General features: G+C 34.7%; 4 protein-coding genes and 1 long non-coding RNA gene across 6 annotated transcripts; 3 read left to right on the top strand and 2 right to left on the bottom strand.

The window, feature by feature from the left end:
• Positions 1 to 1,058: 1,058 nt before the first annotated feature.
• Positions 1,059 to 1,922, top strand: LOC145597137 (F-box protein At5g49610-like). The gene has a single exon (XM_081653302.1). It carries the CDS (start codon positions 1,059 to 1,061, stop codon positions 1,920 to 1,922), a length of 864 nt encoding a protein of 287 aa, XP_081509428.1.
• Positions 1,923 to 2,631: 709 nt separating this feature from the next.
• On the bottom strand, positions 2,632 to 3,237 carry LOC145597359 (uncharacterized). The gene is made up of 2 exons (XM_081653515.1): positions 3,072 to 3,237; positions 2,632 to 2,800 (listed from the first exon to the last, which is right to left on the bottom strand). Exons 1-2 carry the CDS (start codon positions 3,191 to 3,193, stop codon positions 2,647 to 2,649), a joined length of 276 nt encoding a protein of 91 aa, XP_081509641.1. The 5' UTR covers positions 3,194 to 3,237; the 3' UTR covers positions 2,632 to 2,646.
• Positions 3,238 to 3,736: 499 nt separating this feature from the next.
• On the bottom strand, positions 3,737 to 9,925 carry LOC145597355 (uncharacterized). The gene is made up of 6 exons (XM_081653509.1): positions 9,101 to 9,925; positions 7,722 to 7,773; positions 4,970 to 5,059; positions 4,662 to 4,726; positions 4,350 to 4,532; positions 3,737 to 4,266 (listed from the first exon to the last, which is right to left on the bottom strand). The coding sequence occupies exons 1-6, from the start codon at positions 9,854 to 9,856 to the stop codon at positions 4,210 to 4,212; spliced, it is 1,203 nt and encodes a 400-aa protein (XP_081509635.1). The 5' UTR covers positions 9,857 to 9,925; the 3' UTR covers positions 3,737 to 4,209.
• A 1,247-nt stretch (positions 9,926 to 11,172) lies between these two features.
• LOC145597357 (two-component response regulator ORR3-like) lies at positions 11,173 to 14,156 on the top strand. 2 transcript variants are annotated; one of them, XM_081653512.1, is made up of 5 exons: positions 11,173 to 11,471; positions 11,614 to 11,690; positions 11,784 to 11,861; positions 12,199 to 12,272; positions 13,667 to 14,156. In XM_081653512.1, exons 1-5 carry the CDS (start codon positions 11,375 to 11,377, stop codon positions 13,983 to 13,985), a joined length of 645 nt encoding a protein of 214 aa, XP_081509638.1. In that variant the 5' UTR covers positions 11,173 to 11,374; the 3' UTR covers positions 13,986 to 14,156. The 2 variants fall into 2 exon arrangements, with proteins under 2 accessions (XP_081509638.1, XP_081509639.1); XM_081653513.1 differs by having other exon boundaries at positions 11,184 to 11,471; positions 12,202 to 12,272; positions 13,667 to 14,153.
• A 1,625-nt stretch (positions 14,157 to 15,781) lies between these two features.
• On the top strand, positions 15,782 to 17,314 carry LOC145597360 (uncharacterized). Its single transcript, XR_014103344.1, has 2 exons — positions 15,782 to 16,091; positions 16,748 to 17,314. It is a non-coding gene; the product is annotated as an uncharacterized LOC145597360 (long non-coding RNA).
• Positions 17,315 to 18,202: the final 888 nt, after the last annotated feature.

Genomic DNA, 18,202 nt, shown 5'->3' with positions numbered 1-18,202 from the left:
TTCAAAAGTCAGAGGATTTCAAGTGTCTGAAAAAATCTTTCAAAGAATTATATGAATAGTAAAAAAATGGAGGGAATAACAGTTTTTGTGAATTTGTGTGGCTTCTAAAGTCTATTACATTTGGATAAAAATGGTCTGAGAAAATTAAGTTTATTGATAAATTCCTATAGAAGATGGTTTGACAAATAGTTATCTGTTGATTTAGCACAGAGTGTTATTTATTTATTTTTTAATTTTTTTCTTTTTTTGAATGAATAGCAAAGAGTGTATTTGGTGAAGGTAAAAGGTACTGTAACATTATTGGCCATTTAAAGAAAATCATTAATGATTAATTAAGAGAAAAAAAAAACTTTCACATTATTATCTTGGTGCTTCTGTGACTAAATATTATGTATCCTTTTATTTATTTAATGGAAAGTAGTTTTGTTTTTGAAAAAAATATACTTGTCGAAAATTAGGACTATATATAAGGTAGGGTTTGAAGTTTAAATTCAAAGGAAATCTTAGTAGCCCTTCCATATCACCGGGTGGTCATACCTCATACGTACGTCGTATGTGCGGCTTGTTGTGACTTGTGAGTTCCGAATTCCGATCCTGGTGCTTTCGTTTTAAGGTTAGTGACCTTCATAAAATCCTAAGTTCCTTATAGTACTACAGAAAATCATAGCATTGTAGCACTTTTAGTAATCATGACCAGATCAAGAAAGGGTGCTTTAGTGCCTTACAAATACAGAATCTAAACATAGGTCTTGTATACAACGAGTGTATTGCGTACATCACCCTTAAATCCCTGTCAAATAAAAAAAATGTTACTATTTGGACAGTTGACTTTTATTTGATTTAGGTGACTAAAACTGTTTTATATTTCGTGTAATATACCATCGTGTACAAGTATACACCAAATCCGAATGCAGGAACCATGTATGCATGTGTTACATTTAAGCAGACGTTCTAGCTATTATGGTCTGTCTTAGAACATCAAGTATCATAATTGGTCTTGATAATTTTGATGTATTAATTGTTTTTTCCCCTGTTTTTGTAGAATTCAGCTTGCCGTCATGTCCAATCGTTCTTCCAAATCCCTTTGCTTGATTGATATTCTTACAGAGGATCTGCTGTTTGAAATTTTCTGCCGTCTACCATGCTGTGAATCAGTCTTACAGTGCAAGTGTGTCTGCAAGCAGTGGTTCAATGTGATATCAGAACCTAGATTTGTCGCGCAATTTATTGCTTATAAAACCAATGCTCAGTTGTCCAAGAACAGCAAAAGCCGAAGGGAATTAGAAGGGGAAGAAAAAGATGATCCTGGAGTGATTTACATAAAATTAAACAATCAGAAATCCGTAATTTATCCCAACAATCCGCCTTTTACATCTCCTGGCAGACTTGACTATTGGCTCGATTTTCTTCCATGTTATAGAAGAAAAGGACATCACCCTATCATTGTGGAAGCAAGGTGTAAGGACATGCTTTTATGCAGCAGCTTCACATTATCGAAAGGTATTCTTCTGTACATTTGTAATCCTCGTACGAAGCAATATTTACAGCTCCCTGCACCATCCCACAGAAAACGGTCTTGTTTGGTAGGTTTTACTTGGGATCCTTATTATGTGTTTGATAAAGAAGCTGGCCTAGTTACTCTCAATTCTTCTTGTCAATACACTGTATTCTATAGTTCAACCAAGAGGAACATTTTCGACTGGCAAATGTTATCTTCTGAAACAGGAGTTTGGAGGAAAGTAATCTTTTCGTCACCAATACAAGTTGGTTTTGGGTTTAAAAATTTTATGTACAAAGGGGTGTTGCATTTTTATACTAGTAAAAACATTATTGGATTTGATGCTAAAAAGATGGATGAGAATGGTGTCATCAACGGCCATTTAATTCGAATACCTCCATATCATGCTTCCGATACTGATTAAAGGCATATAAGTGTGTCCATTAAAGTTATTGGAGGACAAATACTTGTTGCAAGTGCTGATCCTTGTATTGAACCACAACCCACTGTTTTATATGGTATAAAGATTTGGTAGCTTAAGAATTACAATAGTGGTGAATGGTCTTTGAAGCATACCATTTATATATGCAATTTGGTTTCTGAAGACTCTGTCTTAACAGGACATATTCATCGGGGATGTCCGGACACAAGGGTTGTATGTTTCCACCCAAATGATGCCAATATCGTGTTGTTATGGCCAGCTAAACGAGGAGTTGTTGAATGTAACTTGCTACGAAGAACACTAGAACCAATTTGTAATGTTGAAAGCAGTCAGGAAAATTATGGTCTTGATTTCCCGGTGTGGCCATCACCACTTCCCAAACCTACTTAAATTTGATAGCTATTGTAGTTCGCCGCGTTAGGAGTTGTATAACAACTATTTTGGCATTCATATTGTTTCCCCTTAAATCATAAAGTTCCATCAATTTAATTACATTAATTTTATCTTTGATTTGTAATTATCAAAATAAGCTCAAAGAAATAAACAGAACTACTCATATCTAGAAAACAACCAGCAAGCGAGTTTGAATTCCAACTAAATTCATACAACGGAGAAAACTCGAATGTAATTTGTTTATCAAATCATAGTAAAATCAATATAAAGAAATTGAAAGCAGTCTTTCTAAAAACAAATTTATTTAGAAGTTTTAGCTACGATCAGGATCTGCGAAAAAGCTGTTGATCGAAGGCATGATCTCTGAAGACTTGTTACGAATGTATTTCCTCAGTAAATGCTCAGCATATTTCTCACCCTCTGAGAAATTCTCCAAAACTCCAGCACTTCTGTTCTCCTTGGTAACCCTGGTTCAACCAAAACGATATCAGTAATCATACAGATACACATGCACACACGTACACACATACAAACACTACGTATTGTCACATAGTCTGAATAGATTTCTGAGTGTCCTTATACTTAGAGTTGAAATATCCAATACACTACGTATTATTCTGAGACAAAAGAAGTACATTACTAACAAAACTCCGATTTATACAACTAATACAACAAATCAACAAAACATTAAGTTATGTGTCACGTAACAAGAAAAAAGTTATGTAGGAATAACATTACCTGACTTCAGGGTTTATGCAGATGTTACGAACGAGTTGTAAACCACATATACCAACAGCAACTCCAACCGCGGCAAACAAAGGATAAACCTCAGGTCTCAACCAACGATTGACAGAGGCCATTCTTGGGTAATGACTTCCGGTTAGATCGTCGGAGAGAGAAAGTTAAATGCGGGTGAAGTGTTAGAGGAGAGAATGGAGATGGAGCATATTGAGCTGAAGGGAGGATGAATTTGTAAGAAAGGAATGCAGTTGCTAGTTGATACAATTGTCGGTCAGACTATACGATTCCCAAGGAGGTAAAGCCAATCAGAAGATTTAACAAGAATGATACGCAGCTGGAATTTGTTATGCTATGGGCGCCCATTGGTATAATATGGGGCGGTCCATTTTGCAACTTGCTTTGAGTCCACACGCAAAGCAAATCGCCGCCCAATTTAAATTTCTGTAATAAAATATACCGTGCCAGTCCGGAGAGTGCGTACAATGTCTATATCAAACTATACGCACTCTCCCCAATTGTCTAGCCCATTAACCTAGACCGAGTTAATCCCTAAGTGATAGGATCCTTCATCTACATTCTTACATGCACACCAAAAAAAAAAAAAAAAAGACAAGGGGTAATTGATGAACTATACGATTATACTTGTTAGGTGCATAAATTAACTGCAAATATATGTTCTCAAGTCCCAACCTCAAGTGCCCCTATTTTAATCCAAATACAAAAAAAGCAATCACTTTTGTATTCATATGAACATCACATGGCTAGATCATTTAAACAGCAGATGTGAATGTAAAAACATACTTTAACAGCACGAAAGTGACATATTAGAGATTGCTTCATTAATCGGTATTTCGAAACTAGTTCTGCTGCCCGATGAGTAAGAATTCACCACTAACCAGCTCCTTGCAAGATCAAATGGTAGTTACATATAATCATTATGTGATTAATGTCCAAAACCATAACCCAATAAATGTACGACTTTACAAAGAACGAATGACATATTGAACACTAGCCATTCTAATTGCATAAATTTTAATTGCCGAACGTTTATAGGGATATGACAAAAAGTTCCTCAGAGCCACTTTAACAAAAGGTTTCTGTGGTAAATGTCTTCCACCTTGTTGTTTACCAGTAATCATCCAGCAGTTCGGCGAGCCCTATCCCGCCAAGAACCTTGTGGCTTCGAAAGCACCTATACATAATTACAACTCATGATTTCCCAAAATTTATCTTTTCGTTGAACAACATTACAAGTGTTCAGTTTTAGAAACTTACCTTCTCATTGATGAGACAGCTAGCTGGTTCATCATCTTTAGTCTCTTTGTTTCCATTCTCATTCTCATTTTCACTCTCATTCTCTCTCCCTTCTCCATTTTCCGATGCATATGAAAGACTGGATTCTGGGACTCCAAACATGGCTTCATCATGAGCATTCTGGATTTTATCCTCACTCTTTGCCTTCAATATGACAAGAAATTAACCCCATTAGGTAAGCAACTACATGTCAAAAACTTAGGTTCTGCTTTCAGATACAAGATTTGACCGCCCAAATACAGCAACAGAATTATGATTACGATTATAAAGTACCTCTAAAGATTTGAACCGAAAGCTTTTACCAATATGCTTGACCAGTGCCGCATCATCATCAGCAGCTACAGGCATGAAGGGATTAAAATCTTAGTTTAACATAAACTTCACATCAAATGCATGCAAGCACATACGTAGTACAGAGTATAAGGCAAATGAGGATAACCCATTTAAAAGTTAAAAATGAAACAGAGAGAAGTGTTATTATCAATTCTAATCCCTGTTGCCTGCCCCCAGATTCAGAACCAACATCTTTCATGTACTACACTGTGTCCCTGAAGTCTACCAGGAAAAAGAGTACCATTTACCTTCAATTTCCTCATCATCTACAGGGGCATCTTTGTTGAACTCAAACCGCTCCCATTGTGAGCTAGTACCCATCTTAGTATCCTTCTCAGCTGCAGGAAAGAATTGAAATCAAAATCAACTTCTTATGGTTAAACAAATGAGGAACTGAGCAGCTGATACAATATGAGCAGATAGTTCAGATCCCAATAGCTTTAAAAAATACATCTAAACTTTTTATAATAAATTGACCTCATTACTTATCCCAAATCTATCTTATTTCCTACAGCTCCAAAGCTTTCCCATCCCCTTGAGCCTTCCAGGCTTTGCTAGAGGTAGGAATTGTAAGATGAAGATTAGTGCTCAAGACCTTCACCTTTCCAGGCTAGAGTCTAATATAAGAACAATCCAATAGTGTGGGTTCAATGGTCTCAAGGTAACATCAAGCTAGGGCATCTTGGATTTTGAAGCAACAAGCTTTGCCTTTTGGAGATATAACAAATGGTCATGGATTATATAGTGGAAAAACGCTTGCAAAAAAGATCATGAGGCAAGGTTACTTTTGGACAACCATGGAGTACTGGGATATACAAGGGCTCACCAAATTGTGACCTTTGCCATAATCGTTATTTTTTTTTTTTTTTTTAAAGGTAAGAAAAAGGGAAAGAGTTAGGACCTCCTCCTCATAAACCCATACACTATGTTACTCGGACTCTTCGTTTTACCTCAAGTACCCGTGTCGGACCCTCGGACATAGGTATGACACTCGGACACTTCATTTTAGTTCAAAATCATAGAATTTTTTCACAAAATAGCCGAGTCGGACACTTGGACACATACCCGTGACGGATATGGGTACCCGAGTCCGAGTAACATAACCCATACATATATGACGTGAGGGTAACAAGGCTTCTAAATGATTGGAAATGCCAAGGATCAAGGACTAAGCTGACTGGGTCTCCCAGTTAAAACTCCTAACCATGCAAGGATCGGGAAAACGAACACAGAATTATGGCCAATTTCAAGTACGGAATATTAATATATCTCTTAGTAATCAAGACTTCATAAAATTGTAAGTGGGTGACAGAAATTTAATATTCTGTATTGCCCCATAATGCACGACCTAGTAGCTTCAGGCCAGCATCTACAATTGCGCTTAACTATTATTATGATAAATAAATAAATAAATAAATAACAAGCTGCACAATTCTTCGAAATAGAAGACATATTCCAAATTTGAATATGTCTACTAGAACAAATTCAAGCAAGGAGTAAAAAGAATAAGCCCAGTTCTATACAGATATTTGGAAATTTGTTGAGATTCTCCAAATAACCAATTTTGGCAAGATATTAAGTCAAAAGGCTTATCAATGCTTTGCTCATAATAATATAACATGCAATGTGTGTCACAAAGTGCACTGCAATACAAAAGAAGCTCTAAATTATACCAAAAAGGAATAATAATCAAGGTATAACACCCCACCAGACACAACCACTTGACCATAATAGATAGAAGTGAAAAGGCTTATATTAGATGCCAAAAAATTACTGATTATATGAGCACGATGTTGGTTGAATGGGGGAGAAGTCCATCATGCATCAAAAAGACGGATAATCTATTTCGTGTATACACATATATAAGCCAGTAGAGAATTTCATAATCAGAATTACTCTATCAGGGGTCTAAAATAAAACTAAGGGGGCAAGATTTTGGTTAAGGACTGTTCAGTAATACTCCCCTCCTGCTACAATCCTACATACAAAGTATTTGTCTTCTACAATTTGTTTGTCCCATTTTCAAACATTTACACATCTATATATTAATCTATCCCTAAATCAAAGTCTCACCAATCCACCATGCTAATAAACTAAATGATTATAATTCAATTATTTATTACACTTAATGATAATGGTAGAAGTTTAGACAGTGAATTCCTTTTGGAAGAAAAAAAGTAGTTAAAATTCAGCAGGAGAATGTATAACTCAATGCTTTAAAATATAATGCGGCGCAAAATATGTGTCTAACAAGTGAAAAGCTAAGAACCTTCATCATTAGCTTAGCGAGCATGTATCAGTTTTTTTTTATTTAAAAAAAAAAAATCCAACCCAGATGTCAACTGAAATTGGTCTGGATCAGATGCAGAGAGTTTCACCGACAAGTTTTAATCTCAAAAAGAACGGGTAGCATGAAAGAAGAGGGATGGAAATAATTTATTTATTTATTCAGATGAAGCAAAAGATGTTTCCTATTTGCTAGCCAAATTGATTTGGTAGTTAGTCGTCCGGTTTATGGCCTCTATCACATTTCAAGCATTCTAATCAATTCTCCGTATATAGCAGATAGCTCATTATCTTGAAGGACACAGGGGAATGATCTTTCAGGTTTTAACATACGGACCAGACAGGAATAGGTAGATGTAATCTCATATGTTACATTTTTTGACATCAAACATAGACAGGTCTCTTAAAATATAAAACCGAAGAGATAGCTTATTAATCACATATGGAGAAGTGTATGATAGAGACTAAAAGATGGGAACAAAATATCAATGAAGTGTGTATTGGTACGATATCATATGTGACCCCATCTCACAGTCCCAGCCTCCTAGAGCCTCCTAGGGTAACTGACAATTTGTAATCTATTTTGAGCTACAAAGTGTAAAGTTAGACAGGCCCAACTCTCGTAAATGCTCCTACACCAGCTACAAATATAAAAAAAAGCAAGTAAACTAATCCAGACTATGATCAAGACAACAAACAAAAGTCAGGTAATACCTGTTTGTGTAAGCTGAAGTTTCATCTTAGCTTTGACTCTTTCTGCAGGTGTCTATTACAATCAAATAAAAATGGAGTATTATCAATCACACTTGTCAATAACATGTTACAAAGTTCCTGAACATGCCTGCACACAGACAGAGGAGCAGCAGATGGTAGGGAAGGCACTGTAAGACCGCTCCCTACCCCCCCCCCCCCCACCCTTTCTCGCACAGGCACATTCCTCGTTCATGCTCATGAATAAAAGAGTAGGCTTATATATCAGAGGTGTTAAGAGCTACTAGGTTTATTGACAGCCCTTCAGCAAGAAAATCACATCTCATTTATGCCTAATTGATTGATCTAGTGCAATAATACGGCCGTATGAAACCCATCATTTGACCTCAAATCCTGGAAATTCAATTATGTTGTTTTTCATCGACCACAAATCAATATACTGAAGGTTACAGTCTAGGGAGTAAATTATCTACAAAGGCCAATAAAATCAAAAAGAAGGTGTCAAGAGCAGATACTGATCTAGCAAGCAAGGTTCAAAACTGCTGACTGAAGAGGGTGATACAGCATGGAACAATTATAAGCAGGTAAGTGATTAATAACAGTCTTTTTCCTTCATAAATAAAGATCATGGTAACCAGGTCAAATGCAGATAAGTAGCAAATAGATAAGGCTAATACCTAGAGCTACATCAAGTCCTCATAATGTATTTTGGTCATGTAGCAACCTATAAGAGTGGGGATTCAATAAAGAGCTAATGCAACTTTATCTTGTCTACTACTCTACTCCACTATATAAACATGCATTTCATTGGGAAATTGTCAAGCTAGTTGACTGACTGGCCAAGAAAACCCGTTACGAAATGCACATTCACATCAGAGTCATGAATGGAAGAATATCTTGGGCAACAATGAGCAATAGTGCAACTTTCCTGAATGTCAAATGAGGAAAAAATCTCAAGGCTTTAGAAGGGTTTCAAGGTCAACTGTAATGCATAGATGTGAAGTAGAATTCTTTTTAATACAACTGCATCATGAAGCGTTGAAGACCTTTTAATACATCAACCATCAGTAACTGCTGAGAGCACTCCGGTAAATCGATCAACAAAGATGCATGCACACAATAATACATTTATCCAAAGCCTGAATCAAGTATTGATAGCACCATATCAAAGGAAAGAACAATGAGCAAGGCAACTATAATCCAATATAAGTACTCCGTAGTATATAAAATTATTAATTCATTAAAACAACAAAAGACTTAGCACAATCAATTATTCAATTGAAACTCAAGAAGCATAAACCATATGCATTAAAACAAAGCATAAACCATATGCATTAAAACAACAAAAGACTTAGCACAATCAATTTGTAAAAAGAACATACCATCTTATCATAGCCATCAATTAACTTAGCATAATCAACTACACCATTACCCTCCTTCACAACTCTCCCATCTTTCCCACCACCTTCTCTTCCTTTATCGGACCGCCTTCTATCCCTCGGTGAAAAACTCCTACTCCTACTCCTCCTATGCCTCCTCCCAGACCGTCTCTCATCATCAGAACAACTCCTAGACCTACTCCTCCTCCTCCCTCTCCTCTCCCTCCTCCTCTCTTTACTCGAACCTCGATACCGCCTTTTTAACCTCTCTCTCTCCTCGTCAGACCCACCATCACCACTCCTCCTACTCCTCGTCCTCTCCCTGCTCCTGCTCCTACTCCTACTCCTCCCCCTCCTCAAATCTTTCTCTCTTCCTCTTTCTCTTTCTCTTTCTCTATCTCTATCTCTCTCTCTGCTCCTACTTCTCCTTCTATCCCGGCTTTTCGGAGAATCCCTAACCCTAATCTTCTCACTTGGGGCATCAATTGAGGTTGTGGGTTCCTTCTTTTTGAGCTTATTTTGGATATTTTCAATCTGGGTTTTTCGATTAATCTCTGTTTCCTTAGTGGGGCTTGAAGCTTTGACGAAATTGCTGAGAAATGAGGAAGAAGAAGGTAAAGCTGAACCCTTTTTTGGTGGTTCGTCGGAAGTGGTGGTGGTTGTGGATGAGGAGAAGCCGAGTCCTTGCTTGAATCGGGCTGCGCCACCTCCTTTCCGAGTTAACTCGTCGTAGTATGCTGCCGCTTTATCTTCCTCCATTGTTGAATTTTTCTGAAGCTCCAAGTTTGGTTTAGGAGAAAAGGGAGAGTGTAAAATTTAACATTTGGTTCGATTGTAAAATAAAAGAGAGAGTATGGATTAACTTTGTAAAATTATACTCATGTAATATTGCTATTTTAAGTAGCAGTTTAGGGTAAAATTTGTCATTAAACGGTAAATTTTTGGTTTATTTACAACTTTGTTACGTGAGAAAATAAGAATTTCTCAATTGATACTTCATATCAGTAATGCGGAGTAAAATATTCTTATTAACCGACCTTCTAAACGAATCAACCTGTGGCCAAATGACTATCTATATTTTGTAACTTCCTTTTTGGAGGTTTTGCTTGAACGTGTTGGATTGATTTTTGATGGTTTTGGGTACCAACAACCCCACTGTACCTTGTGTGAACCATCATGTACTAAACTGGAAACTGTCAAAAACTGGTCTGGATTAAGGATCAACCCTGACCAGAAACAATTTTGGGCAGACTATTGAAATAAGATTCGACTTGATTTTTTTTTTTCTTTTCTTTTCTTTTGGGCAAGCCATGAACAAGCATCTTAAATTGTGTTTTTTAGGCGGACTTGAAAAGTGTGCTAAACACGATCAAAATTTACGGGGTTTGAGCAAGCATTTTTGAACCCAACTTTGACCCAACTTAACAAGCTTATTTTTAGCCTTCGGCTTGTCCTGTCCCATGATCATTTCAAAAGATATGATCGACAAATTTTGAGAATATAAAGTGTTAAAAAAATTTCTAGTAGTGTGCACTTCTAAACTTTATAGCTGGTGTGTATACCAAAAATTAATGTCTAACATTGTATCTACGCAAATACAATTGCATATTGGCATCTAGTCCATCCACCATATTCAAATAAGATAATGAGTTAATGACTACTACTCTTCCATTTTAATTTTTTTTTTTTTTAAAAAAACCAAATCTGGTAACACTAGAACATTTTTCTCTAAACAATTTTACCAAGTTGCAAACTTGCTTCACTTGCATAACCTAACCTCCTTTACTCTTTAGTCTTTACAGTACATATAAAGATATACGTAGTACTTTTTTAAAAATAAAAAAAATAAAAATTTGAGCATTAATGATTAGTCAAATTGTACCAATTCAACTCTAATTACCAATTGATCATATTATCTACCTTTTCAAAATTGTTTAATATAATCAAATCAAACCTTTTTGGACAAAAAATAGACGGTGAAATCAAGTTGGATGGACTATATACGAGAAAAAAAATCACACAAAATCCGATTTTCCGAATCTCAACTTTTGTCACTTTTTGCCACCCACTGCAGAATATAAATATCCTGCCTTTTTTTCTCTCTCTGTTCTTCAACAAAACCAAACAACAGAAATCCTCAAAAAAAACATAAATCCTCTTTTTTTTTCCTTAAAAATCCCAACATTTAATGCAAAATATTCTGTCTTTTCAAGGGTTTTGCATGTTTCAAGCTTATTAATAAAAAATAATCCATTTCTCCTAAGATTAACTACTATAATGGCTGAAAAATTTGAAATTCATGTTTTAGCTGTTGATGATAGTTTTGTGGATAGAAAGGTTATTGAGAGACTCTTAAAGATTTCATCTTGCAAAGGTATGTAAATAAATATACTTGTTGATGAAAGGGGAATTATTTTTTATTTTTTGGTTTATTTTTCTATTTTTGGCTAAATGGGTAGTAATATTTTTGCAATAGTTTCTAAAAATGGGTTGTGATTTTTGGAATAATTGTGCAGTGACAGTGGTGGAAAGTGGGAAAAGGGCATTACAGTTGCTGGGATTAGATGAAGAGAAAAGCTCTGTTGAGTACACAGTATGTGCAATTTTAATTTTATTTATTTATTATTTAAATAAAACAAAATTATACTATGTTTGATGAATTCATTATATTGTGATGTTTTATTAGGGATTGAAGGTGCATTTGATTATCACAGATTATTCCATGCCTGAAGTTACTGGATTTGATTTGCTGAAAAAAATCAAGGTTATCTTTGCTTCTTTGAATCTTTGTTTACAATTTCTATGATTCTGCCCTATGATATAATTAGTTTTAATTTGTACTTTTGTTTGGTAATTTCTGCTGGAAAACATGCCATTATCAGCCTTATAATGCCTGTTCTTATATATTTTGGCACTGATTTAAAACTAGAGGATTGTATAAATTTTGTGGCTTCCTTATATAAAGTCAGAATATAAGTATTCTGAATTTAGGCACAGATGCTTTTGACTTTAAGTATTGAACAGAAATTTGAGTATAATTCTGCCGTCTTGTCTTCCACAGGTTCTTGATGTGATTTCTTTTTCTCTTGTTCTAATTTTAGCAGGAATCATCAACATTCAAGGAAGTGCCAGTGGTGATAATGTCATCTGAGAACATCCTTACTCGAATTGATAGGTATGGCTGCTTTGACAATTCTTGATAGTTTGATAAGGATTGTTAGCTAGTAATAGTTAAGAATTTTGCTTTACCCAAGTGAGCTTGATCTAGTGGTAACCTTCCTACCAAGCTAATTTATGGTCACGTGTTCGAATCTTGCCTATAGGGATGGGGTTGACACATAAAGGATCTGATTTATTGAGTCCTGCACCTTACCATTTAAAAAAAATTTAAAAAGTTTGTTAAGCTTTGTGAACCACCTTCTTAATTGTAATTTGGTATCAATTTTGTAATGAAAATTACTAAAGTCCTATTCTTGCTCGAATTGCAAACAATGTACTCTGTGATGAAAGTTACTAAAGTCCTATTCTTGCTCGAATTGCAAACAATGAACTCAAGGTGTGATAAGGCAAATTCAATCTGTTTCTGTTTCATCAGACAGAAGTTTAATCCTGTCTGACTTAAGAGATGCATGAATGCACGCAGATTACAAGTAACCTTAACTGACATTAGTTTATCTTTGTCAAATATTGCAAATCGCATGCTTAAGATTTGATAATCTTCTTGATAGTGATGTGAACACTATATAGATAATATAATTATCATATGGTCCATTTGGTCAATGGAATTTACACCTACCTTTTGTTTGTTTATCTTATACTGTAGCATTTTGTTTCTTGTACCTACTTGATCTATGATGTCCTTGCTGATTATTCTGATATTCTTCAACTTTAATTTATGCAATGAGATCTTGAAACTATTATAATTAACGATATGCTTTGATCTGGTGACTCTTGTAATCAGGTTCCACTAAGTTTAAGGTATTAAGTACCTGTTAAAAGTAGGATATTCGATGAGCATAAAGAATAATCCTTAATTAAATCAAGTCAATGACTGACTATCATAAGAAACAATAAAATCTATCTATGAATTTCATAATCATATACTCTTAAGAATATATATACAAGGGTAGAAGATTTCTTCTGTACAATGTTTTTTATAAAGTGTTGAATAGTACTTCATGCTTTACAGAACGAAATGTGATGTATGGAGTACGGGTTTTTTTTAGCACTTATCAAGCATTATGCTAAAATTTAGGAGTCGCACTATGTTTAATTGGATATAGAACTCACTTTGTCATTACTCTTCGTGTGATGGTGATATTATCGCAATATTAGATAAGTAATGCTATTAGAGTTTTGAGCTTGTCAAGACGTGTCTTTGTCAGTTATTAGCCTGCTCTATAGAGGCATTTAGATGGCATATTCTAGTTTAAGGTCTCTAATCATTTTGCTGCACAGGGTGCTGTACACATAAACATTTCTTTTCTGACTTAAAGACTCTGCAAGCTCAAGTTTTCTTTTTCTAGTAACTTACCAACACCATTATATATTACGATTTTCCTCAATCAGATGCTTGGAGTTGGGAGCAAAGGATTATATAGTAAAGCCTGTGAAACTTTCAGACGTGAAGCGCATAAAAGAATTCATCATGAGTACAGGTGACTTCGATGAAGCTAAGGAAAATGGTATTTGTAACCCAAGTAGTCTACAGGTGGTTAAAGGTCTGTCATCACCAAAATCATTCCCATTCGCTGCACCTTCACCTTGCGTTATCAACCCATTACGTCTCAGCTTTTCGTGCTCTTCACCAAAGTGTGCTTGCAGATCAAGGCATCTCAGGTTTCGTAGCAGAAGCTTGGAGTACCCTTCAGAGTTGTCGCTACACTGACATGTCATTCTCTGTGTTTTTTTTGTGCCTGAAAGAGAGATTTTTGTGTGCATATGATGAACTGTAAATGAAGAGAGAACAAGAGAAATTCGAGGGAGAAAAGCTGAAAGTCTAGCTAGAAAAAAAAAAAAGATTTCTTTTTTCTCTAAATGAAGCAGTAAATTTTTTTTTCATGACTCTAGAACAATGGTATGTCGAAATGGATTTTACTCATAGCAAGTCATTTTTGGCTAAGTACCTACTTTTGAAAAAATTCGTGTGAATTGATCTTATGCTTCCTGTTATAACATGCAAGAAAACTAGCTATTGTAAAATTTTCACATAATATGGGGTATGCCTTGTTCAAGCTGTGTTAGGGCCTGTTCATATTTACTGAAATGAACTGAACTGAACAGAACTGATTGGAGCAGAACTGAACTGAGATGAAATGAATATTGTATGAGAGAAGGAAAATAGGAGCTAAACTGAACAAAACTCAACTGATTGGAGCTGATCTGAACTAAACTGAATTAAGCTGAAGTGAACAAGCCCTTAGTCTTAAGGAAATGCCTTACTTATTTTCTCATAATTGGTTTAAAAGTCATACGGATGATTCAGAGTCCTTAACAAGAAAAGTACTCTAGTCTAGTGCTAAAAACATGACTAATTACAAACTTATACGAAGTAATTCGTGATAGAAATTCACATATGCAAATTTGAAACCCTTCTTTTGCACTATGGAGTATGTGGTTATTGCTACTCCGTATTTATTATTGTTAGTGACTTGGTGTATAAGCCAAACTAATGTGATAATTTTTTGTTCAACAAGGATTTTGTGGAATAACAATATAAAATGAAAAATACAATTTTTATATTCGCAAAAATTCCCATAAGCGTAAATAATTGGATAGTATGGATACCAAGAAAAAAATCCAACCTCAATTACTGAATTAAAAGATATCAAAATGAGTTGGAAATTTCTACATGGTGACCCCCTAATATTGCGTTTTTTTTTTTAAGTTGTGCCCTCTTTTTCAGAAGTTACTCATTATAACCCTAATTAGTAAATTCAAGCACTTTGCAGTTTGCAGTTTGCACTAGCTAGTTGTCCACTGGATTCCTATTGCTCATTATGAATATGAGGCAATCTTTTAAAGATGATCTTAAACGGAAAAGGGATGGAGGGAGTATACTATAGGGGAGTATCAAAGATTTAGTGACTGATCCATCCGTAATACAAAGTAGATTATTCCCTATGATTTATCTCTGACTACTTAAAGAAGCTTTGAACCTTTAACTGTATCCCTTAAAAGATTGAATCTTTTATACTTTAATAAGTTATATCTATAGTAATATATAAAGTGAGAAGGGTTTTTGGCGATAAATTTCACTTTCCCAAAAAACCCTTCTCATATATTTTTTTTATATATATTTTTTAAAAAAAAAAACTTTTATAAAAAAACTATCATCCTTTTTTTTTAGATGATTCATACTCTACTATTTAGCCCCATGAACTCATAGACATATAATTTTTTTAGTAACATATAGTTTTATACTTGTAATAGCTGTATTTTTTTAACAATAATTTTTAAACCCACTAATAATTTTGTACTATACTTTAATAGTATAAGGTGGCTAACATTCTTGAAAAAAAAAAAAAAAAAAAAAAAAAAAAAAAAATCAAGCTTGATAGATTTTTAGTTATACACACCGACACACGCATCACGTGTGTCTCTCAGCTTGTACGTAGTATTTCATAATGTCCTTATGTCCCTTAAATCGGGATTAACACTTGAACTTTTGATTGGTTGACCACACTGATGATAGTCAACCCAACCATCCCAACCCAGGTTAGCGGGTTAGACCCCACAAAAACTACATCAATATAGGCACATTCTCACATTCAAATCATAGTGTGTGAGACTTTCTCTCTCCCAACCAGTATTCCACCCACAATTTGTCCCCTTCATTTCTACCGTCACAGTCTCACTTTCCCTAAATTGATTTCAATGCGGAACCAAGCACCAATCAGATCACAACATCCGACGCCGAATTGCCAGATTTACCGACGGAATTGTGGACGGAGGTCTTTGCTAGGCTGCCGGCGAAAACCCTAATTCGATTCAGGTCTGTTTGTAAAACCTGGTGTTCTTTAATCGATTCCTCTAATTTCATTCTTATGCATCTTCAAATTTACAAAAATAATCGCAATCAATCCTACTTGTTAGCTTCGGAATGGTGTAAGAGGCATCGTGTGCATATTCATAGTAGAGACACATGTAGGAAAATTGATCAACTTATCGAATTTCCTGGGAATTGGGATGTTTTAGGGAGCTGTTATGGGTTGATTTTGATCAAATCCTTATGGTTTTCCTATAGGATTATGTTCTATAATCCTTGTATTCTCAAGTCCTTGGTGATTCCTCCTTGCCCTTTTGTATCAATGGGATACAAACTCATAAATTATTGGCCGGGTTTTGCTCCATTTAGTAATGATTATAAGGTTTTTGCTTTCGGGTAGGTTAAGTATCCCGAGTTTTCGATTGCAGTTTATTCACTAAATGATCACCTTTGGAGGATTAAAGATAGGTGTGATGTTCACATTCCAGGGTTTTTAAGTTTCTATGGTGAAGATGGGGATGTTATTCATTATGAAGGTTGTGTGTATTGTTTAGGATTTGATAAATACAAGCGTGGTGTTGCGTGTGATTCACATACTCATCTTGTATCGTTTGATTATGATTCGGAAGAGTTTGACTTTGTGGATTTGCCTGATGATGCAGAACAAGATACCATTAGATTTATTTTCGTTCTTGGTGAGTCAGTGGCATTTTTCAGTATGTCTTCTAAGCGTGCTTGCATATGGATATGGGTTTTGGTTAAGGATGATGGAAAGTATTCCTGGAGGCTATGGTATTCTGGAGATGCGGATATAAGTGCTCTTCAGTTTCTTCAAAGTGTTACTAACACGAAGATTTTCAATGTGGAGAAGAATACATTTTTCTTACAGAGTGCTGGTAGATTATATTCTTATAACTTTAGAAGTCATCAAATACAACATTTACAAGATTATATTGATGGCCCGACATTTTTTGAGACTTATGTAGAGAGCTTAGTGTTGCACAAAGGAATCCAAGGGTAGACTTTGGTATCCTTCCCGTCAAACTGTTGAATATAGAAGAACATTGGTTGGATTTAGACAATTGCTAGTAAAGCAATGCAGATGCTCTTAATTTGGGCATTTTTTGCCACAAATTGTTAAAAAGGTCTGTTAACTCTGTTGACATTGTATTATTATTGTATGGTTTTCGTGTGTTATAATACATTGGTTTATATATACCTGTTTATGACATTGTTTAATTTCATAATTCTTCATTTTTGCCCTGTACAAGGATAGTTTACCTTTTCTCATTTGCTAGATGATGAAGATTTCTTTTTTCTCTGAACAAAACAGTATATTTTTTTCCTGACTCAAAAACAATGTATGTTGAAATGGATTTTACTCAATAGCAAGTAATTCTTGGCTAAGTACCTTTTGAAAAAATTCATGTGGATTGATTTTATGCTTCCTATTATAACATGCAAGAAAACTAGCTAATGTAAAATTTTCACATAATATGGCGTATGCCTTGTCCAAGCTGTGTTAGTTTTAAGGAAAGGCGGACTTATTTTCACATAATTGGTCTAAAAGTCATAGGGATGATTAGAGTCCTTCACAAGAAAAGTACTCTAGTCTAGTGCTAAAAACATGAGTAATTATAAACACGTCAAATCGTTACAATGGTCAAGGTATTCATCTTTACTTTTCCATATATATATATATATATATATATATATATATATATATATGAATATCATTGATCACTAATTCATCATACTACATTTTTTTTTTTTATCATGAAAACAAATTTTGAATTATTCTTTTCAACAACTATACTTTTGTTTTATGTCCTTTATTTTGTTTTTTCTTAGAATCACACTACCTTGTAATGCTTAGTTATAAGTTACCGCAAATTTAAAGTTTTTATAATTTACTTTTAATCTAAAACCCTACTATTTTAAACCAATTTATCAATTTTCCAATTTCACCCAATTTATATATAGTTCTTACTCTTCAATTGTGAATTAAGGTTTTTAATTCGGGGATAAATTATTGAAATCGTTGAATGTGAGCCTCATATATGAAAATTTTGATAATATCCTAAATTAATCCTCAATAATTGTGTGTGATTTCCAAA

Source organism: Chenopodium album, chromosome 20 (genome assembly GCF_948465745.1).
Source record: "Chenopodium album chromosome 20, dcCheAlbu1.1, whole genome shotgun sequence".
Lineage (NCBI taxonomy): Eukaryota > Viridiplantae > Streptophyta > Magnoliopsida > Caryophyllales > Amaranthaceae > Chenopodium > Chenopodium album.
The sequence above is the reverse complement of the archived record's forward strand: the minus strand, read 5'-3'. Positions and strand labels throughout refer to the sequence as shown.